Below are 23765 nucleotides of genomic sequence, written 5' to 3' on the forward strand. Positions count from 1 at the left end.
TAAGGGGGTTTTGGTGTTAAAGAAAAGGATTTGAGTGAAAGCTCCATTTATCCTAACGATTTGACCAGGTGATAAGAGCTCTGGAACAGCTGGAGATCCTGGTCCAGAAGAATGACTCAGAACAGGTTCTCATTGATGATCTCAGGTCAGATAATTTGTCAATAAATCCCAATTAAGGAACCTACTTTCATATATAATACAAAGTAGAACGATGTCTGTCTGTCTGTTTGTTTGTAGCGAAGGTTTATAACTATTTTCTTGGGGGGTGGGACATCCCAAACCCCCTAAAAAGATAAAAAATATCCCCCCCCAAAAAAAATGGAAACTAAAATTAAAATAGTCTGGTCGACTAACCCCCCCCCCCAAAAAAAAAAAACTTCTAGGGGCGAAGCCGCTAGTATTACATGAAGTAGTAAGCTTTTTAGTAGTGAACTATCTCACTAACCGTTGAACCGATATGACTCTCGAGATTTTGTTTTATATTAATTCTTCTATCTTTGAAAAGAGATTAAGCTTAATAAGTTCTTTGTGAACAACACTATTTGCTATGATGAAAGAGAATGTGCATGATGCAGTACATGACCGACAGACAAACATTCATCAAATTGCTAGCACAAAATGTACGTACAAATACTTATTCAATGTGTATGTATTTATAACATGATTCTATCTATCTTTGATGGATTTCTTTGAAGTTGAAAGGAGAGAAAATTAGATTTTATTTATGGAAAGCAACCAGAAATTCAGGAAAATCCATTGCTTTACTTATGAAACACTCGTAACTTCCCCCCTTTAATTTAGCAAATTAAAGATTTTGGGTATAGTCCCATTTGTGGTAACGCCTCTCAAGCTTTTCCTCTATTTCTAGCCCCTGCGGGTGGCTCTAACCCCAAGGGGCCAATTTCCTACCCCTGCGGGGCAATCACCTAACTTAACCTAAAATCAAAAGCTAATGTAAGGAAGAATACGAAGGAACGCTCCTTGAGAGGTGTTGGCACGAAAGGGACTATACCCAAAAAATTTGCTTGAAATACTTTATTTTTTTATGTTTCCCGCCGAATTTTTTTTTGCCTTTTCTCGGCGGTTTTCGGCGGTTGCGCCGCCGTTTCTTCACAGTTCCATATTGTACCCATATAAAGCAACTGCCATGCAAAATGTTAGACCTGTAACTCTTTTTTTAGTTGAGTTCCTTTGACTTTTAGTTTTGGTTTCAAAAAGTGTCACTTTCGCCCCCCCCCCCCCTTTTAATGTGTTAGAATTGTCCTATTGATTTCAAATTATTCTAAAAAAAATCTCCAAAAATTACCTTTCGTTTTTTACCCTAATTAAATTAAAGAAGCATTATAGAACACATTAGAGATATGGAATATAAAAGTTAAAAAAAGAAATATAAAGTCGAAAAGAATTTCTTCTCTGAAAATTTCAAGGCTGATGGCATTTGCATTTAAATATGTCATGGAATTCATGGATAGGATGATGGAATAGTCATTTCTCGCATCATATTATAAAAAGCTTTTCGCGGATATAGAATGTACGATTAATAATAGCAATTTTTAAAAAAGGTGCATTCAATTATTATTCTATTTACTGTTGTATTTTTGATAATTCAATCCTTATAATAAAGTAACAGGATGTCTATGTTTGTATGTTTGTACTGAAGGATCTCGCTAACCGCTGAATCGATCGGGTTCTTCTTAACAGGGTAGCTTCTCATAGGTCCCGGGAAGATTTATAACTATTTAGAGGAGGGTACCACCACCTTCCCTAGAGAAATCGACAAAAATTAAAAAATTTAAAACGCCGGCCTGCGGACATTTTTGCAATTAGCTTAAATCACATGACCTAAATCATCTATGGGCAAAAAAAATTTTGGTAAATACCTGATTTTAAAATAGATTGAAAAGAAACAATTTTACGTGTCCCTAGAGGCCTCCATGGACGTAGCCGCTAGTAATATTATAAAATGAAGAATGTACAAATTTATTTATTTCCAAAAAGTGAGGAATAATATTCTCAGAAGGATGTATTATCTTTTAGTGGATTATCCCTGTATTCTCAAAGTATAGGTTTTCTTCTAAAGACCTTGAGATAGTTAGATGATAATATTTGGAAAAAGTTATAGGTAAATGAGAAATAAATAATATTCTCTCTGATTTTACTCTCTAAAGGGGCAATTGGGGGGGGGGGGGGGGGAATAACCCTCCATATTTAGTTTGAAACAGAAAAAGTAAAAAAAATATTTTTGGAAGGAGAGGGTATTTTTCCAGGGGCGATTTATTTTGGGAGGACGGAGCTATAATAAGCTTCACTAAAAAGAAGAACCATATCTAAGGTTAAAACAGACAAACATCTTAATACTTTTATATAAGGATAGTTTATTCTAACAAAGTCACTCCTTCCAAGATCATATATAGTTCTTATGTTTATAATTAGTTGAGAAAAAGAAATGTACAGACGGACGTACGGACAAATGGAAATAATAAGTATAGGTAGCTGCGCTTTTAAAAATAAAAATGCAAATATAGCAAGAAAATCATCTTAACTCCACTCGGCCTCTAGCTTACTTTTTATTCCTTGAAAGGATTTTCCGCAGGGATACAGAGAACAGACAATGGACGATAAACTATTTATCCTCAATTTATAATTTGATCTCAGCCCAATTAGCATCTACATATCGGGGGTTTAAATAAATTTTATCTAGAATTGACCTATCCCTTCCCAAGAGGTTCTAAAGTGCATTTTCCAATATATCCCATCCTATGATCACTATTGAGCAATAATGTTTTGTCCATGTTTAGCAGTGCAGCTACTTTATAGCCAGAGTATGTTTATAAAAGTAACAAGGGACGGACTAGAAAATTTAGTTTAAAAGAAACTTATAAGACTTTTGAGTAAGAGGCTATTTTTTTCTAAGGGCAAAATCTTTTGGAGTGGGGTGGTAACTAACCCCAAAGTAGTTATAAACCTGCTAAGAACCTATAACCGGCTTTTCTGTAAAGGAGAACCATATCGGTTCAGCGTTTGTCTTTCAACACGCATAATTGTCCTTACATTAAATTACAAATAGACAGTTTTAACATTTTTATTTAAATTAAGTGTTAATAGTCTTAGTGACAAGAAAATCCTCTTTCCTTCTTATACAGTCGGATAAAAATATAATCTTTTCTATATTTAAACAAGGATGACAACATCCATAAAAGCGAAGCGCTGACACGGTAGGACAAACGGACATTAACACTTGTATAGTGTCAGAACTGAATAATCAGAATATAAATGTATAAGAGTCTATGCAATATTGTAAGTGAATTTGTTGAAAAACTGCTTGATACAGAATAATGTTTATGGACATACTTACATATTTAGGACTTAATTATAGTGTTGCTTCGCTTATGATATTGTACTTTGATGTCCCAGGAATCAGTATACAAAAAATCAGATCAATCGGATAATTAGATCATATAAAAATTTGTTGTTAAAAAAGTAAAAAAATCAACATGTTTAAAATGGACGTACGGACATTTTGGTAATGATTATAGAGTTGCTACGCTTTCCAAATCGTACCTAACTACTACAGGAATCCAAATGCAACGTTTGAAATCGATAGGACAACTCTAACATGCCTAAATTAACGAAAAAAGCTATCCGTTACGGACGGACGGACGTACGGAGTGACGGACGGACGGACGGACCGACCCTAATTTTAGAAAAGCTTCGCTTTTAAAAAAATACTTTTAAGATATTAGTTAATTTGGCAGCTAAGAGAAAAAGTAATGATTTTTTAAAATGTTAACAATAACGCACGAGGTAGTTGTTTTGGCCCAAACCTCTCAAAGGACCAGCCTTATACTAATCTAAACCCAAATAATGCTTTATATTATTACTAGCGGCTACGCCCCTAGAGGCCTCTAGTTGCACTTTAAATGTTGTTGTTTGTTAAAGTTAATTTTTTTATGTACGATACCACCTTATTTGACGTTGAAGTCTCCTCTAAATTTGAAATTTTTTTGATTTTTTTGTCATTTCTCTTGGGACGGTGGTGGTACCCTCCCCCAAAATAGTTATAAACCTTCCCGGGACTTATGAGAAGCTACCCTGTTAAGGAGAACCCGATCGGTTCAGCGGTTAGCGAGATCCTTCGGTACAGACACACAGACAGACACACAGACATCCTGTTACTTTAGTATAAGGATTAATTATGTGTTTGTGTGTGTGTATTAACCTATGGAAAATATTATCCTTGAAAAAAGTGTAAACTTTAATGTGTTAATCTTTTAAACTTGAGAAATATTTACTTATTTTTTAAAGAAACTTCAAGTCTTTACTAATCCTACTTAAGAAATCTCTTGAAATTTTTTCTGAAAATCTTTGCAAAAAATTGTCTTTTTTAACCTTTTCTATATTTAAATATATTTAAAGCCTGTCTGTACGTTTTTCAAGGATAAATCGAAAATTAACCATGTTAGAAATGATCGATCGATTTCAAACCTTGAATATTATCTTGAAAGCGATGCCACAAAGTTCTTTGCACAAAAATAAAATTAGAATCATTGGATTTAATTATGATTGTATAATGGCGATTTCTAGGACGAATATGGTAAAGAGTCATCGCTAAAGTTGTGTTTTAAAGACATCCAAATTGATTCATATTTAGCATGGCCTTACCCCTTTAAAACAGAGTCTAACAATACAAAATTTTAAGAAATACAATGATTTTGTGATTTTTAAAATCCGTCGATAAACAAGGAATAAATATTGTTTTAGGCGAACCATAGAACATTTGGAGCTAGAAGATACAAAGAAAAATGGAGAAAGAATAAGATATGCAAGAGACATCGAGCAGGTTATATTAGATCATTTTAATTGAAAATCAATTAGTATATATAAAAGTTATTTATATAACGTATTATAGACAGCTTTCCGCAGATATTTAAATGAGAAAAAATAAGATTAAAAGCAGTTTTGTTAGCCTCGAGGCGCCGGAGGTCCTGTTTAACAAAACTGGTATTGATTTTATTGTTTTTAATTTTAATATTCGTAGCAAATTGTATATAATACGATGCTATGTATAATTTTTCAGCCTGCTATAAACCGGTTCTAATCCAGATTTATTATATTAATCGGTTTCGACGCCATACTGTATGGGATATGGGCGTTTTCTATGGTGAATAATTTATTTTAGGGAAAGTCACAATTTGTGAAACTAATTCCCCGAAACAATTTTAGAATTATAATATAAAATATTGTAAAGGGTGTTTAAAAAAAAACCAATCGCTTCACTCATTTCAATATAAACCCTACAGTTTTAGTCAAAAACTAACAAAAAATGACCCAAATCATGTCCAAGCAATGACAATGAGAAAGCACTATTGAATTTTGATTTCTACTCACATCTCCTGAGCACTACAGCTCGAGTCCTAGCCCTTGTGGATAATTTTTCCTTACATGGAGATTAGAATACAACAAATCGTCTTAAGTACTTAAAATCTTGTAGATAGACCCCATAATGTTTAGAATCTTTGATGGAGCATGTAAAGACCTTTCTATAGACACCTTAACCAGGTTTCTAACTCAATCCTAGCCAATTTGGCATAAAAAAGACAGACCCATCAAACATTTAGACATGACAAGTCTCTCTAGTTCTTGATGTTTGACAGATCTTACTTTTTGATGCCAAAATGGCTCAGATTGTGTTAGAAACCTGATTAAGGTGTCTATAGAAAGATATTTACATGTCCCATCAAAAATTCTAATCATTAAGGGTTCTATTTACAAGATTTTAAGTACTTAAGACAGTTTGGTCTTTTTTTTAAAGACAGAGCAGTCATGTCTCAATGTTTGATTGGTCTGTCTTTTTGATGCAAAATTGGCAAGGGTTGAGTCAGAAATTCTGGTTAAGGCGTCTATCGAAAGGGATTTATATGCCCCATCAAAAGCTCTAAACATTATGGGGTCTATCTTCAAGATTTCAAGTACTTTAGACAGTTTATTCTTTTTAAAAAAAGACAAAACTGTCTTAATTTGTAATAAAATATGCACTCTCCACGTAGGGAAAAATTTCCACAAGGGCTAGGACTCGAGCTGTAGTGCTCAGGAGAGGTTAGTAGAAATCAAAATTCAATAGTGTTTTCTCGTTGTCATTGCCTGTACATGATTTGGGTCATTTTTTGTTAGTTTTTGACCAAAACTGTAGGGTTTATATTGAAAAGAGTGAAGCGATTGGTTTTTTTTTAAACACCCTTTAGGTATTAATTTTGTTGTAGCTTCAAATAACAAACCTTATTTTATTTTAATTCAAATTAAAAATGACTCAGGTTTTAATCCTTTTTTAATTTTAGATTGAGGAGCATTATAAAACCGAGACCAAAGATTATCTTACCACAATTAAACGTTTACAGGTAAAATATCCAGAGCTGGATCTTTAAATCATTTCAATGGTGCGCCAAATCGGGGTGAGCCAACTTTCCACTAATGAAGGCACAGCATTTTACGAAATGCCGCGCTGTGATTGACTGAAATTCGGCGCACCCCGATTTGGCGCACCTTTGAAATGATTTAAAGATCCAGCTCAGTATGGTTAGGTCATTAAACCAAAACTTTTCAGGATTTTTTGTACACCAATCTGTTGAAAATGTTGAAAAAATTCACCCATTAACGTCAACGTTTCAATCCAATTTAGAAATAGCAATAGTGAAAAAAATTGTAAAGAGGTTTGCACGAAGTGCATTTAAACTTGAATTTAGTGAACTGCATATTTTTTTCTGTTCAATAGTTTAAACTACATCTATAACAAATATTTAAAGAATTTCAATTTTCTATCAGGTAGTTTGAAAAGACTTGAAAATCATATATTTTGGATATATGCAACTTTTATGCAATGGCTGTCCCGTTTTCACAGAAATAGCATGATGACTATTTTAGTGGTGTCTAATTTATTGCTATTTATTGTAAAACATAATTATATTTTTTAGATGGTATTCTTGTAACTTATGGTTGCAATCAAACTTGTTAAATGGACTTCATGCAACTATCCCTTTTCTTTTCTGAAACGAACCAAAATTACATTCCCCTACTCCTTCTTTATCATATCTTATTTAAACCCTGGGGAGCTTTTCTGAATTTGGCAGGTTCTGTGCTCTTAGAAGGAAACCGCCAGAAATTAAGAAAAAAAATAAACATTTATACCTTTCAAACTTTATACTTTCTAGTCTTAAATTGGTCTTGTATCTTTGACTAAAATAAACTTTAGATTAAAGATGACAGAAAGCTAATATTATGCAAAAAGTTTGACTAAATTATTCATTCATGTTTTACAACTTGGAAGGCCTAATCTTCTTGACGTCATATTCCAGACTTGAAACCAGGGTCGTGTGGGAGAGGGGTGTTTGTGGTGTGAGTGATATACCCTCCGAGCCAAAGTTTTAACTTGTGGCGTACATAATCAACCAACCCCCCCCCCACCTTCCTCATTAATTTGCTTAATTTTTTTTCTTTCCTCTTCCCTCACTTTCTCAGTAAGGGAATGGCACATTTGACCCTAAATTACAAAGTTTGAAAACTTTTTATTAAATTTTTGGTTCCTATCCAATAGTATCCAAACTTTTCAACCTTAACCGATAAACGGGTTAATTTTGTTAATCATGCTTGGGGTTGGGACGTATATTAATTTATCCTTATCCCTGCTTTTGTTAAAATTAAAACATTATCTTGTTAAGGATGAGAATAGAAAGTTGTCGTCATCTCTGAGTGCGGCCACTGAAAGAGACAGGTATGTTAACTAAGTAAAACCAGTTTTGTTAGCGCGGGCCTTATATCATATCTTGCGGATACGCCCATTGAGGCCTCTAGTAGCACTCGATTTCAGTTAAGTAACGGAAAAGGTAAAAATCAATGTTATTTTTTTTTTGGGGGGGGGGGGAATGGTTTCTAGGCATGATTTCTCTCGGAATGGTACCTTTTCCAGGTATAGTTATAAACCTTCCCCGGACCTTTGAAAAGCTACACTGTAAGGAGGTGAACCATATCGGTTTCGTGGTTTGCGAGATCCTGTTAAGTTTGGACACACAATCGAAGTTCAACAAAATTACCCTTTTTTAGCCAACGATTGAAATAACGTTGTTATAAAACTTTGGGGACTGACCAATATTATAACTTTACACTCCCTGCATTTTCCATTTGTCATTTTTTCTAAATCTGATTGTTTTTAGTGCATTTTCTGATGACGATTCCTATATCGAGGTTGATCTAGTCAATAAATTACAGGTATAAGTATTTATTGGTCCTGTTGCATTTCTATTTCATTTTTTCCCCTCCAATTAGAAGAAAAAAACTCATGGTAGGTAATGGTAGAACATTTCAATTTGGCCTCTAAAACATTGATCTTCAAAACATTTTTTGTTTTAAGGCTGTTTTTAAAGCCGATTAATATCCGTTGGACTAGAACTGGTTCTAAGTCATGCGTAAAAATTATATACCGTATCGTAATATAGAAAATTTTCCAGGAATTATAACAAAACAAAACAAAAATCTTAAAAATTACAAGTAAAAAGGTGAAATTAATCTTATATTTTTTTCATTTCTTAACCTCGTAAAGCTGTTTGTAATACGATGAAAAAATAACTATTACATGCTTGTGTAGGGCATTATTGAGAAGCAACGTGAGCAGATCCGAGGACTGGAAGCGAGTCTGTCCGACCTCAAACTCGAGATGGAAGAGGCCAAGATGCAGAATGATAAACTCAGCTCTTCAAACAAAGATCTCAGGTAACCTGATCCAGGGCAGGTTTTTAGCTAGTTTCAAGTATCTTAGTTTTTCATACCTTTCAAACACATTTTGTCACTGCACTTGTAATAAACTAAATTTTCTTTAATAATGGATTTATTATTATTTGGATGTTACACCAAATTTTTATGTTCTCTAATAAAGTGAAACTTTGTAACCGGCTATAAAAAAAGAAACCCCTATCCATCTTTACCCAATCCCAACGCCTTTAACTAAATGAACTAACTAACCATTAAATGAGTTCCATGTTAGCAACCTCAATTGACGACAAATTGTCCTCTGTCATAATAACCACGTATATTATTTTCAGAAATTATTTATACAGAAATCTAATTATTGTAGGCGCAAGTTACGTAACAGCCAGGCACAACTCCATGCACTGGTGGATGAGAGGGCAGAACTTCAGGTACACTTTCCCGCCAAAATATGCTAAATTTAAAAATGCTTTTATTTTCGCGCCATAAAATCCTTGTCGGTGGATTTTCCCGCCAATTTTTTTTTGAAATCTGGCTTTCAAATCCATCCCGGCAATTTTTTTATTTTCTCGTTAGTGCAAGCTTAGCTCAAAAATTAAAATTGTTATTTTTATCTATGTAAATTTTCTTTTTATAACATGTACATAAAAGTTGTAAGAACTAAAAATTCATTCACACTTGTGTAAAACTTACAAAATATACCCATACACTTGTATGTCAAGAATTTCGGGTAGGTATATTATTGATTTTTTTGTGCACGCCTTTATGACGCCTTTGAAATTCAAAAATAAAAAAATTGTAAATGATTCCTTTATTCTTGATTCACACTCTTACACATACCTACCAAGTTCTATTGTATGGAGAAAAAGTTTCTTTTCAAAACTTCAAAGTCAATTTTGATTGAATAGAACTGTATAGAAAGAAAAAAATAGTTTTATTCACTTGAAAAGCCTCTGATATTAATTTACAACAATTCATCAAAGAATATTTTTACAAGGAAAATGTTGGTTTTGACCATTTTCTTGAAATTCTTTGGTTTTGAAATTTTTACATGTACGATATTAATTAACATTTTATAAACCTTAGCTTCAAAATAATAGTGGCTTTTTCCCTAGCCTTTGAGGGAATATTTAAACCTTATATTTATTTTGTTTTAAAGTAAAAGACAATTTTGTGTTTGATGTCACTGTTAACAATTTTGTTTAGGTATTAAACTTATCATTCTTATTTCTAAAAATTTTCCCATTTAATACAAGGGCAAGATTTCCAAGAGTTAATATTTGTTGTGCTACGTGACCCTACAAGACCAGCAGAGGGTGACAGCTGCGCTGATCAAATAGTTAATATTTGTAATCCTAGGTGACCCTACAAGACCAGCAGAGGGAGACGGCTGCGCTGATCAAACAGATAATATTTGTTGTGCTAGGTGACCCTTCAAGACCAGCAGAGGGAGACGGCTGCACTGATCAAACAGATAATATTTGTTTCTTAGGTGACCCTACAAGACCAGCAGAGGGTGACAGCTGCGCTGATCAAATAGATAATATTTGTAATCCTAGGTGACCCTACAAGACCAGCAGAGGGAGACGGCTGCACTGATCAAACAAATAATATTTGTTTCTTAGGTGACCCTACAAGACCAGCAGAGGGAGACAGCTGTGCTGATCAAATAGATAATATTTGTTATCCTAGGTGACCCTACAAGACCAGCAGAGGGAGACGGCTGCACTGATCAAACGCCTGGGACAAGCAGCCATTGAAAATGAAGATCTTGCAAGGTATGAACACTTTTGTAGCTGTTTGTCTGTAAGTTAAGCTTTTCCAAGGTATAAACACTTTTGTAGTAGCGAAGCTCCATTATTCTAATGTCCGTCTGTAAGTTAAGTTAAATAGATTTTTTTTAAATTTCTGTATATTTCCTCGACTTTTGAGCATCTCCTATATTTCCTTTTAGCTTCAACGTCTGTTTCCATAACACTTAAGAAGAACCATATTTAATGTTATATGTTGTAGGTTCTTGTGAAGATTAAGTAGTCTGTTTAAAAATTTCTTTTGACGAGTCTTTTGTAAAAGTTTTTTGAAAAAACCTTGCAAAAGCTATCAAAACTTCTTGGGAGATTTTTTTGAATAAGCTACCAAAATTTCTTGTGAAGATTTCTTGTATAAGTTTCCAAAATTTTGTATGAATGTTCTTTTTAAGCTTCTAAAATTTCTGTTTAGCTGTTTTCAATGCTTTAAAATGTTTTTATAATGATGTTCTTCGCCAATTATATATTTTCTTATTCTTGTTTATTTCAGAAGTTGTAGCACAGAACCAGATCTGAGGAACAAAGTTGTCTATGACCTGGATGATCCCAAACGGCCAAGGAATCAATGATAGTCCTGCTTTTTTTATCAAGCAATTTTAATCATGCTTTCCCTCATCCATTAGAGAGAGAGGGGACAATAGGCTGTATATTACACTAGTCTCCAAAGTTTTAAATTAACTTTTTCTTATTTGTTAGCTTAACAACTTTGGGGACTTAAGTGAATTTTAACTGTTTTTTTTTTATTTAGTTTAGTGTTCAAACGATTCAACCATTAATTTTAATCTGCAGAATTGGTAATTTTGTGTATCAGCATTGGGGATGTATATCAATTTATCTACAATTGGTCAAAGGATTCTAAATTCCACATCTCCGTGTGTATCTGAATCCTAACTTCAGAGAACCAGGGCTACATACATACTTGACGGTTCTTATAAATCTCTAGATTGAAAAGTAATAGAATGTTTGTAGGCATGTAAATGTATGTCTTTAAAACCTTTGATTGTTTCTCTGACCTTAAATCTCAATTTTTTACAGACAACCGGCACTTTAAGTATAAATCCTTTGTCTGTTAGTTTTTTTGATGTGCTCAGTCTCTAAATAATTTTGGAAGTCAATGATCTGAATTGTCAGATTTACATTATCAGAACTGAAGGATATTCTACAAGAAAGAAACAGCTTAAAGGTAAGTGTTTTTATCCAGGAATAAGGTATAACCAACAAGAGAAATAAATCTAAAATAATATTTGGGGGGCAAATGGAGAGGTCGTCAATTTTACGATGTGTTGCCCCCAACGACAGCTGAAAAACACGTATAGGTTTCGTGATTTTTTCAGAATAAAATTCGTTATTGATATAAGCTGGTTTTTATCTTTAATTAATCCAATATATAAGTAAGATAATTTTAAGTTTCATCTTTGCAATTACTTAGTGAAAGTTGGTAAAGTATTGGTTGGTCGAGAAGTGGAGAAATCCCTCCCACGACCCCTGAATATGTAATAAATAACAATTTTGATATCCTATGAAAAAAGTTTTGTTAAAATAAGTCCTTGAAATCTGAAATAATTTTCTAAACATGTATTTAACCATGCGGGGGTATAATAACCCTTTAGTTCTAGGACAGTTCTCCTAGACATATCAAAAGGTTTAAGTAAGAGTCACAGCTTGGTTTATTTTATCATAAATTTAAAGGCTTCTAAAGTCTTGAAATTGAGAGAATTCTTTGTTCAGGCTCGTGTGTCAGATTTAGAGGATGAGTTGGACCTCTACCGACCAGGAATCAGGTATTTACTATTCTATCAGTGGCGTGCACAGCTATTCACCAGGGTGGGGGTGAAAAACCTTCCCAATTTCAAATTTTAGGGACTTTTTGAAGCCCTTCTATTGCACGCCACTGTAATTTAGTTAAATATTGTTCATGTTAAAAATATTTTCTTTAATTTTACTTCACAATGTTGAGCATGAAATTTTTCATCAAAAACATTTTTAAGTGAAATATTTTTTACTTTAAATGATTGCACTAATTTTATCTAAAGCTTTATTTTTGTTTTGTTATGCTTTTTTATTTAAAAAAATGACTTAAGTTTTCGAAATTAAATTGCATATCTAAGGGTCTTCTTTATAAAGAGAGGGGAAGGTTTCTGGTAAAATCCGTAAAGGTGTGTGTTTTAAGCTTTAAAAATAGTAGTAGAACGATAATATTCACTAAATATGTGTATTTCTTATTGGAAAGAACTATAGACAATTTTTTTTAAAGTTAAAATAAATTTTTATCGTTCTAATACTGTTTTTAACTTATAGCACATAACCTTCACGGATTTTACCAGAAACCTACCCCTCTCTTTGTGTTTGTAAGGCTTTGTTATTTTTGTACTTATTGCATTATTTTGGTTCTGAAAAAACTACCACTTAAATTACACTCTTTGTAATTTTAATTACCAGTAAGATATTCAGGTATAGTCTTTTCGTGGCAACGCCTCTTAAGGAACGTTTCGTTGTATTTTTACATTAGTTTTTAATGGTTATTTTAGGTTAGGTTAGGTTAAGCTGGGTTAGGTGATTGCCTTGCAGAGTTAGGCAAATGGCCCACAGAGTTAGAGCCCCCGGCAGGGGCTAGAAAAAGGAAAAAAATTCTGTGAAAATACAACGAAACGCCCATTAAGAAGCGTTGCCACGAAAGGCACTATACCCGATATTTATGAAAATAAAACATTTCTAATTTTTTCTGCTTATGCTACATTTTAATTTTGGCTTATTGAGTGCGAACCTTAATTTATTATTTAAAGTTAAAGGGAGTTTGCACGAACGAGAGCAAGTGAGTTGACCACATTTTTTAGTGGGGGCCCTTTCTTTTTTCCAGGTTTTAATATCTACTGATTTTTGAAATTTTGAATTTTATCATGATTTAACAAGATTTTGAAACAAAATGTGTTAAATAATAATCAAATGCCAGGTTGACTTCAAGTAGTCGAAATAGTTTAGTTCATGCACACTACCCTTTTATTCATTATATAATATCCCTTTTATTAAGACAATCCTGTACCAGTGATCACAGCAAACACATCAAATGTGAAAACTTAGGTTCTAACTCAACATCTAGTTAAAATATTATTCAGTCATTATATAAATGGCATCTGACAAAAAAATTCTCTTCCAATTTTCAAGCATCAAAAACAACAATGTCTGTTGTAGGGGGGGAAAGGGGGAATATCAATTTTATTCAGGTGCCATAGCCCTAAAAAATACAAATATATGATAATAAATAAGACAATTATTAATATTTGAAAAATTATTGCTTTTGTCCTTCATCTAATGCTTTTTTTTGTAATGCCTTTTCTCAAGGGTGCACAGTTTTGTTGCTTATTTTATTTGCATGTAAAGTCAGGACTAAATTAATATTTATGTGTTACTGAATATGGAGTATTTTTCTGTTTGGAGAAGTAAATTACATATTGAGAAAAATATGGTTTTACTTTATATTTTGGAACATAATTTTGTTATTTGTTTTCATAGATTTAGTTGTATTTTGAATTTCAAATACTGTCCTAATCAAGTAAAAAGATTAAAACTTAAGACTGTGTTACAGCAGGGACTTATATTCCCTACAGGACAATTCTTTAACTTTGTTTTTTTTTTCATTGATACTACTTATTTTTTCTACTGATGTTAAAATTGATAAGCAACTGTAATTTATTTATTTAATTTTCTTAAATATTTGTTATGCTAAATAGGATTTAGTTTTGTTAAAAGAATTAAATAATTTACTGCCCATATTCTATGAAAAAAGACACCTCATATACTTTTAATATAAGTGAATCAAACTATTCCAGCTTCGTTTTGATTGCACCATTTTTTATGCACATAAAACCATGTTATTGCAATTTGTGATGTTGAAGTGTCGACTCATCAGGTGATGAAACATGTGATTGTCAATTTCATACTGGTACAGCACATGCTGAATATCTTCATACAAATATGGACAGGTTTAGGAGACAACATTGTGCTATGTAAGTATCATACTTCATACAAATATGGACAGGTTTTGGAGGCAACATTGTGCTATGTAAGTATCTTCTTACAAATATGACAGGCTTAGGAGGCAACATTGTGCTATGTAAGTATCTTCATACAAATATGGACAGGTTTGGGAGGCAACATTGTGCTATGTAAGTATCACACTTCATACAAATATGACAGGTTTTGGAGGCAACATTGTGCTATGTAAGTATCTTCTTACAAATATGACAGGCTTAGGAGGCAACATTGTGCTATGTAAGTATCTTCATACAAATATGGACAGGTTTGGGAGGCAACATTGTGCTATGTAAGTATCACACTTCATACAAATATGACAGGCTTAGGAGGCAACATTGTGCTATGTAAGTATCTTCATACAAATATGGACAGGTTTAGGAGGCAACATTGTGCTATGTAAGTATCATACTTCATACAAATATGAACAGGTTTAGGAGGCAACATTGTGCTATGTAAGTATCTTTATACAAATATGGACAGGTTTAGGAGTCAACATTGTGCTATGTAAGTATCTTCATACAAATATGGACAGGTTTAGGAGGCAACATTGTGCTATGTAAGTATCATACTTCATACAAATATGAACAGGTTTAGGAGGCAACATTGTGCTATGTAAGTATCTTCATACAAATATGGACAGGTTTGGGAGGCAACATTGTGCTATGTAAGTATCACACTTCATACAAATATGACAGGCTTAGGAGGCAACATTGTGCTATGTAAGTATCTTCATACAAATATGGACAGGTTTAGGAGGCAACATTGTGCTATGTAAGTATCATACTTCATACAAATATGGACAGGTTTAGGAGGCAACATTGTGCTATGTAAGTATCTTCATACAAATATGGACAGGTTTAGGAGGCAATAGTGTGCTATGTAAGTATCTTCATACAAATATGGACAGGTTTAGGAGGCAATATTGTGCTATGTAAGTATCACACTTCATACAAATATGGACATATTTAGGAGGCAACATTGTGCTATGTAAGTATCATACTTCATACAAATATGGACAGGTTTAGGAGGCAACATTGTGCTATGTAAGTATCTTCATACAAATATGGACAGGTTTAGGAGGCAATAGTGTGCTATGTAAGTATCTTCATACAAATATGGACAGGTTTAGGAGGCAATATTGTGCTATGTAAGTATCACACTTCATACAAATATGGACATATTTAGGAGGCAACATTGTGCTATGTAAGTATCCTACTTCATACAAACATGGACAGGTTTAGGAGGCAACATTGTGCTATGTAAGTATCATACTTCATACAAATATGGACAGGTTTAGGAGGCAACATTGTGCTATGTAAGTATCCTATCAAGATAAATAGATCAAAAGCTTTACTGGTGCTTTGCCTCAAAGTGTTTACTGAGCACTGAACCTCTTATTTTTGAAATAGGGGGCTAAGGTTTTTTTTCCATTGACCTAAAGTTATTTTTTTTTAAATGAAAACACCCCCTGGGCCCTTCCCCCTTATTTTTATTTTTTTAATATAAAGAGGTTATATTGGTAACATTTTGGTGAGGAAATTGTTTAGGTATAAGGAAATGCATTGTTGAAGCTTTATGCATCAATTGTGTTTCTAAAGTCAAACTGACAGAGTATTATGAAAAAGTTATTAAATGTGCATGCTTTTGTTTTATTAATTCTTCACGAGCAATTTTTATTAATGCAAAACTTATTTTATAAAACTTAGGCTCCCTAACTATGTCGGTAATTATGTAAAAGTAACAGGATGTCTATGAGTCTATCTTTCTGTCTGTACCGAAGTATTTCGCCAACCGTTGGACCGATATGGTTCATTTTTTACAGCGGAACTTCCATAGGTCTTGAGAAGCCTCCAGAAAAAATACCCCTTTACCAAAAAATCGTTTTTAATTACTTAATCTTTTTAAAACTAGAATTAAAGTGGTGGAGGCTTGGGTCGACATCCAACCCTACTTTAAGTGCCCCTAGAGGCCTCTAGGGGCGTATCTGCTAATACATATGTATAAGTAACTACACTAGGTATGAGAACAACGGAATTAAAAGTAATGTGAAATATTTTTTAGAGATGATGAGGATGGTGATTCTGATGAATCAGATCTTCCAGTTCAGGTCAAAAAATTAAAAAAAATTGTCATACTTATTTTAAACTTTAAGTTCTATACGTCAATAATTTCCTAATACTAAAGTAGTAAGTATTGTATTAATACGTTTTCTTTATTCAAAAATAAATTATATTCCATCAGGGATGAAGGGGACATTTGAACTAAACTTACAAAAAAAAATATTCTTTTAAAATTTTTATTGGTTGCTTGATTCCATACTAATAGTGTCCATACTTTTTAACAGAAGGGGTAACATTCATCATCATTGTCTTATCCCTCAAGATCACTGCATTCCTCCATAGACATTGCCTTCAGTTGCATTGGTTACCCCCAAGATCACTTTGATGTAGTCTTTAGTCTGATTAAGAGATTTTAATATTATCTACATATATTTTAATCAATAGTATTAAGCATTCTGGAAACGGAATTCACATACCCATATAAACAACCCCTTAAATAGTGGATGTAAATATTCATTTATTTCCCTGGTATCTCATTTATATCCCTGGTATGATTTTAGAAGATTTTTAATTTTTTTTGGAAGATTTTAGAATTTTTATTAATTACTAAAAGAAAGAAAAATTATACCAGGGAAATAAATGAAATTTAAAAACCAAAATAAATGATGACCTATCAGTCCATCATTTATTCCCTCGGGTAAGAAATATTCATTCCTAAACAAAAAACTGGACAGGAATATTCCATTCTATTACATGTTACATGAGATTTTTTTTCTATTCATAAAACAATTTTAGGGACCCTTGCCATATGAGCCAGAAGATGCCCCTTGGAAAAAGAGTGAAACATCTGGCATCAGAAAATTGTAAGATTTATTTTAGTTTATCATTTTTTGAGAAACAGATTACAAAATTAATGAGCCTAATATTTGTAGAACAAAACAACTAATATTCATATATAGATATAAGCTATTTTTAAAAGACTACCTGTATAGGAATAATAATTAATTTATAAACTTTTAATAGAAATTATTTGTTACATTTTCTTCAAATATGTTAGGTTCTTATTTTGTCAATTGTTATTTTTAGTAATTTTCATGCTTAGCTGCTCCTAAAAGTAACATATGTCGGTTTGTCTAATCTTTAAAGCCTACAGTACCTAAGAGGAGCTTCAATTATATTTCTCCAGTTTCCTACTCATTTTTTTATATCATCCCCTTGTTTAATATACCTAACCACAAATATTAACTTGAACTTATGTATGTCCACTTTCTTCAAAAAGCTTTTTTGCTATGTTTCACATTTTACCTTGTTTAATTTTGTAAATGCAACTTCAATGTGTAGCACTAACTAATTCACAATTTATATTTAAGCCACTGCTTCAACTAATTGTAACACTAACCACTTTCTTACTTCTAACACCACTAATTGCATTATTAGCTTTCTCTTAAAGCTTATCTGTAAAGGCTTATTGATACTTTTTATTCCAAAAATTCTTCATTTCAAAAAAAGTGGTAATTAATCAACTAAATAATTTTACTTACTTATTTTTTTCAAATAATATTTTCCTGTAAATCAAAGTTTTATTGCGATATTAAAATTATTTATGACAGAATATGCAATAATGCATATTTACACAATGTTTTCATACAGGCCTTACACAAGTAAATCTACTTAGGTTTGCATATGTCTCTGGTAGGGTGAGCAAAGTGTCCCAGAATTTGGCCAGTGTGGGACAGGATATTGGCCTGCCATAGGTCTGGCTCTAAGGGTAGGGAGTCTATATCAATGTCCTACCCCCACTCCTTTTTTAAAGGGATTTTTATCTTCTGAAAAACTACTTTACCTCCACCTTTTTTCTTGTTAAAAATAAATGTTTTTCAACAAATAGTTGTTGTAATACAAGTTTCATTATCAATAAATATTTGACTAATGAAAAAGTTGGAGGTAAAAAGTTTGAATCAGATAAAATTTCCCTTCCTGTTCCCTGGGATTGGGAAAGTATTCTGAAGAATTGGAAGTGAATATTTGAGGCTAAATCTATGACAAATATTTGATTTCTTTCCATTTTAATGTGTTTAACCTTCTTTTATATTTCCTTGATTGATGGAGGGGACATTGGGCTATAAATTATTAAAAATTTTTAAACAAAAACATATTTTCTAATTGGTTGGTTCAAATTAGCCATTTAATATAAGAAGACATAATTTAGTTTTGCTTCATTAGGAATGTACATTAATTCATCTCCGTTGTCTTATACCTTAAAATACCCAATTTTTGTGCAAAAAAATATTCTCTACTTTTTACCTGTTATGTTTAAATATTTAACTATCCTTTTTTTCAGAATACTGTTCCCTTTCTTTGTAAAAAAAATATTCTTTGTTTTAAACTTTAACATTTCTATATATCAAAATTATTTTTTTATATATAACTAAAGGGTGTGCAAAAAAATGCGGACATTTTTAAAATTAAAACTGCGCAGCTTGTGTTAATAGTAGAAAAATGGGGTATAGTCCTTTCCACGACATCCCTTCATAAGGAGCGATTCTTCGTATTTTTCACAGTAGCTTTTCTCCTATTTCTAGCCCCTGCGGGGGGCTCTAACCCTGCGGGGCCAATTACCTAACCCTGTGGAGCAATCACCTAACACAATATAACCTAACCTAACCTAAAATAACCTATAAAAAGCCATTTTAAAAATACGACGAATCGCCCCTTATGGAGGGATGTCGTGGAAAGGACTATACCCGAAAAATGCAACGCATACCGTTAGAACCACTAAGAAGTCTATTTTTTAAAGATATAAGAACGATTCCTGTGTTACTTATATTTAGGGAGCTACGTGTTAAAATGTCCCAACTGACTTAAGACTTGACTTGCGAGTATATTAGTAAATATTAGACAATAATTCTTGCATAAAGACGTGCGTACATTATTAAAATTCAAATTGCGCGGCTTATGTTAACGGCAGAAAAAATGTTACTCATACCGTTAGAACCGCTATTAACTGTATTTTTTGGAAATATAAGAATAGTTCCTGTGCTACAAATAATCTAGGAGCTAGGTGGTAAAATGTCCCAAAATTTACTCGCAAGTCAAGTTTTAAGTCAGTTGGGACATTTTAACATGTAGCTCCCTAACTATACGTAGCACAAGAATCGTTCTTATATTTCAAAAAAAAATCTTCTTAGCGGTTCTAACGGTTTGCGTAACATTTTTCTGCTATTAAGTTTTAACACATGCTGCGCAATTTTAATTTTAAAAATGTCCGCATTTTTAATAAGAATAAGTTTAATATAAGAATTTAGGTCAGAGTTTGAATTTAAAGAATACAATTTTACAATTTGTCTTACCCAAGTTTATGTAGTCAATTTAGTGTTGTTGATCCCAAAACCTATCCTACTATGGTCTAGGCTTGTTTTGTTGTACCATAAGTTATACCCACCTATTAAGTTCTTTTGTTAATTTTTAGAAATTTTATTTAAAACTAAGTTTCTCAATGTTATTTCAAAATAATAATTAATCTAAGAATGTTTTTATTTTTTATTTTGCATGTGGTTTTGCTTTTGTTTCGGAATGCATTAAACTAATATAAACATTATTCAATGTTGAAAAATGTTAAATCTTCATTTTCAGAAGTAAAGTACCTAAATATTTGATTTCTAGCTTTTATTAGATTGCTTTAAATATTATTTGCTTATGTAAAAATATTTTTTTTGCATATTTGAAATAGGCGTTTTCCCTAAAATTGCCTTGTTAGGTATACAATCCCCCCCCCCCTAATGGGGGTGGGTCGTTTTTTAGTTTTTACTATAAGTTTGGTTATATTAAATCCCTCTGCCGAACGCCGTGCAGGTTAAGGGCCCCCCGGAGGGGTTAGACACAGAGAAAAAACCGCCCTCTCCCTTTTTCCAATTTTTTTTATTAAAATAAGGGATTGGTGCTCGACAGGCACATTGCAGATAAAACTTCTAAAAATTCTCTTTGAATTGTCTTTACAAACAGGATAAAATAAAATAAAAAGATACATTGAAAAGGAAAAAATGCAATATGGCAACTTAAACATTTTATCGACATTGTAATAAAATTAAATATCTTCTTCAAATACCCATGTATGAACATAGCTGTATTACCATAAGCTAACCTTACTAATCTAGCTTAATCTAACATAACTAAATACTATCATGTTAAATGTATGACTACAACTATAGTTATAAAATTATTAAAATCAATATTTTAAGTTTTTTACAAGTATTTGTTGCCGAAACTCCTGAAATAAACCTTAAAATTCTTTTAGAATTGTCTTCACAATCAAAATAAATATAAAAAAGATAAGCTTAGCAGGAGAACTATACGACTAGGTGACATTACATATATATCTGCTTCAAAGGCCCATGCATGATTCTATTAACATGATAAATATAAGCTAACCTTACTAATCCAGCTTTTCTTATCTATATAATTTTCAAATGCTACAGCATGTAAATTAAATGCCATGTTAAGCATGTAATAATTTGACTTATACAACAATAATTTCAAAATTATTAAAGGGAGTGTGTATGTAAAAATTTCTCATATGAATTATCAAATCTTAACATTTAAGGAAATGAGAGCCCATTTTACCCCATCTTTGAGATTATATGAATGAAATGATGTTAAGGTTTGATAATCGGATGAGAAATTTTTTCGTGCACAGTCCCTTTAACATCAACATTTTTAGTTTTCGACGAGTATTTGGTTCTGAGGCTCGTGAAATTCCAACAGCCGACGAGGCACATCTAGTTGCGCCATCCATAGAGGCTACACAACATAATACTCAAGGTATGGTTATCTTTTTTGCTTAAAAAAAAACACAACAAATATATACGGACGTAAAGATTGAATTTAGATAACAAATGCAAATTTGTTAGTAAAATTTTTAAGATATCTATCTCAACTAGAAGCCGTGTAAATAGATTTTTTCCCCTATGGCAATTTCATTTTTCCATAAAAGATCAGAAAAGTAGGGGGGGGGGGGTCAGACAAAGTAAACTGTAGATAAGATTCTTATTGATCAGCAACTTAAAAACTTTCAAAAATGATATATGTCTTTATGATAGACAGACGGACGGGCTATGCTATGCTTCTTGTATAATACTATGAGTGAAGTTACAACTTGACAAAGAATGTTATTTTATTCGCGTATTTTCTTTAAAGTTGGGTGTTGGGTTGCAGTCAAATGCTCTTATTGAGTCAAACCGTCCTTAATTATAACCAAAATATATATATGAAATGGTCATTGAAAACAGTTTGACTTAATAAGAGCGTTTGACTAAAACCTAACACCCAACTTTACAGAATTACGCCAAAAAAAATATCCACCCTAATTAAATACTAACTTAAAGTTTGTTTGTTTTTCATGCAGCTCCTCTTGGATCTATCAGGGCTTCTTTTTCTAAACTTAATATTTTCTAATTCAAACTTTGGACAGGGACTGTTAAATGGAAGATAAATTAATCTTCCTCTAATTGTTTTTAATGGCGCACTGTATGCAATTTCAGCACTATGCATTTTTATTTTAGGAAGCTTAATTTTTCTTTCATTTAAATATAAACCCTTAATTCATACATAACTGGTATTATTTTATATCTTAACTAATAAATGTGAATGATAAATATAAAAATAAATTTTGGGTAAGTTAAAATGTCTAAAGAAAATGGATATAAAATACGTGGATATTGTGAGAGATTCTTGCATACCCTGGTAAAATGTTTCTCCAGCTGGCTAAAATAATGAAACCCCCGCTTCAGGTCATTACCCCCCTCCCCTCCCCTAACCATGGAGGAATTTATTTACCAATATCTGAGGACTATATTAGCAACCTAAATTAATAACCAAATTTCCCTTTTACCAATATCCACGTATTCTATATCCAGTTTGATTATTTTTTTAATTATTTAGTTATAATTAATTCTTTAATACAACATCAATGGGAAATAGAATTTGAATAATTTCTTTAAAATGTAAATTTTAAAGTTGAGGAAAGATGAATTTGTATTTCATTGATATATCCCTGTATCTCTTTATTTATGCCTTAATATATAAATGTTTCTACGACAGCAAAGTTACTAAAAGACACATTATTAAAATATTTATAAAAAAATATAAGAAATATTGAACTCTAAAACTGTAAATACCATCTTTAACTTTTCTGTACTTGCGTGAAGGTAGAGGGGTGTCAAAATACCCCTTAATATTGAACTTGGGACAGCACCACCCCTCCCTTTTTTCACACGCCCCATATATTAACAGAAAAGTTAAAGACAAAATAAATCTTCATTTAAATTTATATATGATGTAAATGATTTTTTTAATATTTTTGCTTTTAGGTCCACCTTTAATGAGACTGCGGGATTATCTTTTTAAAGATACTTTTTGGGATTATGTTTAACTCATAACTACAATTTTACTATTTTTTCAATAAATTTACATAGAAATTTTTAATTGCACATTAATTGTTATAGACTTTAAACTTTTTACCCTTAAGCACAGATACTAGATATTAATATGATTGATTTATTTTATTTTTTTTTATAAAGAATATTGCCAAAATCATTTTAATAAGATGTTGCCATTATAAAAATTAGTTCTTTCAGTTGTTATTATACATCATGTTATAGTTTTTAAAATGTTAGTTATAAATTTAGTTTAGTTTTAAAATGTGACATTTTTTTATTTTAATACTCTTGCTTTTTAAAGTTATTTTACATATAAGACAGTAAAATTATCAGATTATCTATTTGCATAGTAATGGTTTTAGCCTATTTATAGACCAAGTCGAACACTCTTAAATTTTTGTAATTCATTTGATGTAGCAGCAGATTTGAATTATAATTTAAGGGTAATGGCTGAAACTCGAACCAATCACCTTCTTGACAAGTAGCTGATCCATTATACTGTCCAATATGTACAAATATGCTTACATTATTGCAGAAAGAGAGGGGACAAAGGAAGAAAAATTACTCATCCCTCCATTTTTTTTCTATGGAAAGATTGGGGGAAGGTTAATTTATCTTCCATTGTCATTTCCCTATACCTACATTCCTGACTCAATTGTTCATTAATATTAATACTC

At 32.0% G+C, this 23765-nt stretch overlaps 1 protein-coding gene across 8 annotated transcripts; it reads left to right on the forward strand.

Moving 5' to 3' along the window:
• Positions 1-12: 12 nt before the first annotated feature.
• Positions 13-23153, forward strand: LOC145306645 (RILP-like protein homolog). 8 transcript variants are annotated; one of them, XR_013875093.1, is made up of 19 exons: positions 13-145; positions 4762-4840; positions 6336-6395; positions 7713-7765; positions 8205-8259; positions 8636-8760; positions 9122-9185; positions 10447-10532; positions 11053-11119; positions 11692-11745; positions 12291-12343; positions 13591-13640; positions 14470-14542; positions 15886-15909; positions 16656-16701; positions 17450-17517; positions 18330-18422; positions 21372-21472; positions 22056-22670. XR_013875093.1 is itself a non-coding variant. In XM_080148929.1 (18 exons), exons 6-18 carry the CDS (start codon positions 8705-8707, stop codon positions 23079-23081), a joined length of 804 nt encoding a protein of 267 aa, XP_080005055.1. In that variant the 5' UTR covers positions 13-145; positions 4762-4840; positions 6336-6395; positions 7713-7765; positions 8205-8259; positions 8636-8704; the 3' UTR covers positions 23082-23153. The 8 variants fall into 8 exon arrangements, 5 of the variants coding, with proteins under 5 accessions (XP_080005055.1, XP_080005056.1, XP_080005058.1 ...); XR_013875092.1 differs by lacking the exon at positions 15886-15909 and having other exon boundaries at positions 14470-14566; XM_080148929.1 differs by lacking the exons at positions 15886-15909; positions 18330-18422; positions 22056-22670 and adding exons at positions 15127-15150; positions 23020-23153.
• Positions 23154-23765: the final 612 nt, after the last annotated feature.

This window comes from Acartia tonsa, chromosome 14 (genome assembly GCF_053477335.1).
Source record: "Acartia tonsa isolate MP-2025a chromosome 14, ASM5347733v1, whole genome shotgun sequence".
In the NCBI taxonomy this organism is placed as follows: domain Eukaryota; kingdom Metazoa; phylum Arthropoda; class Copepoda; order Calanoida; family Acartiidae; genus Acartia; species Acartia tonsa.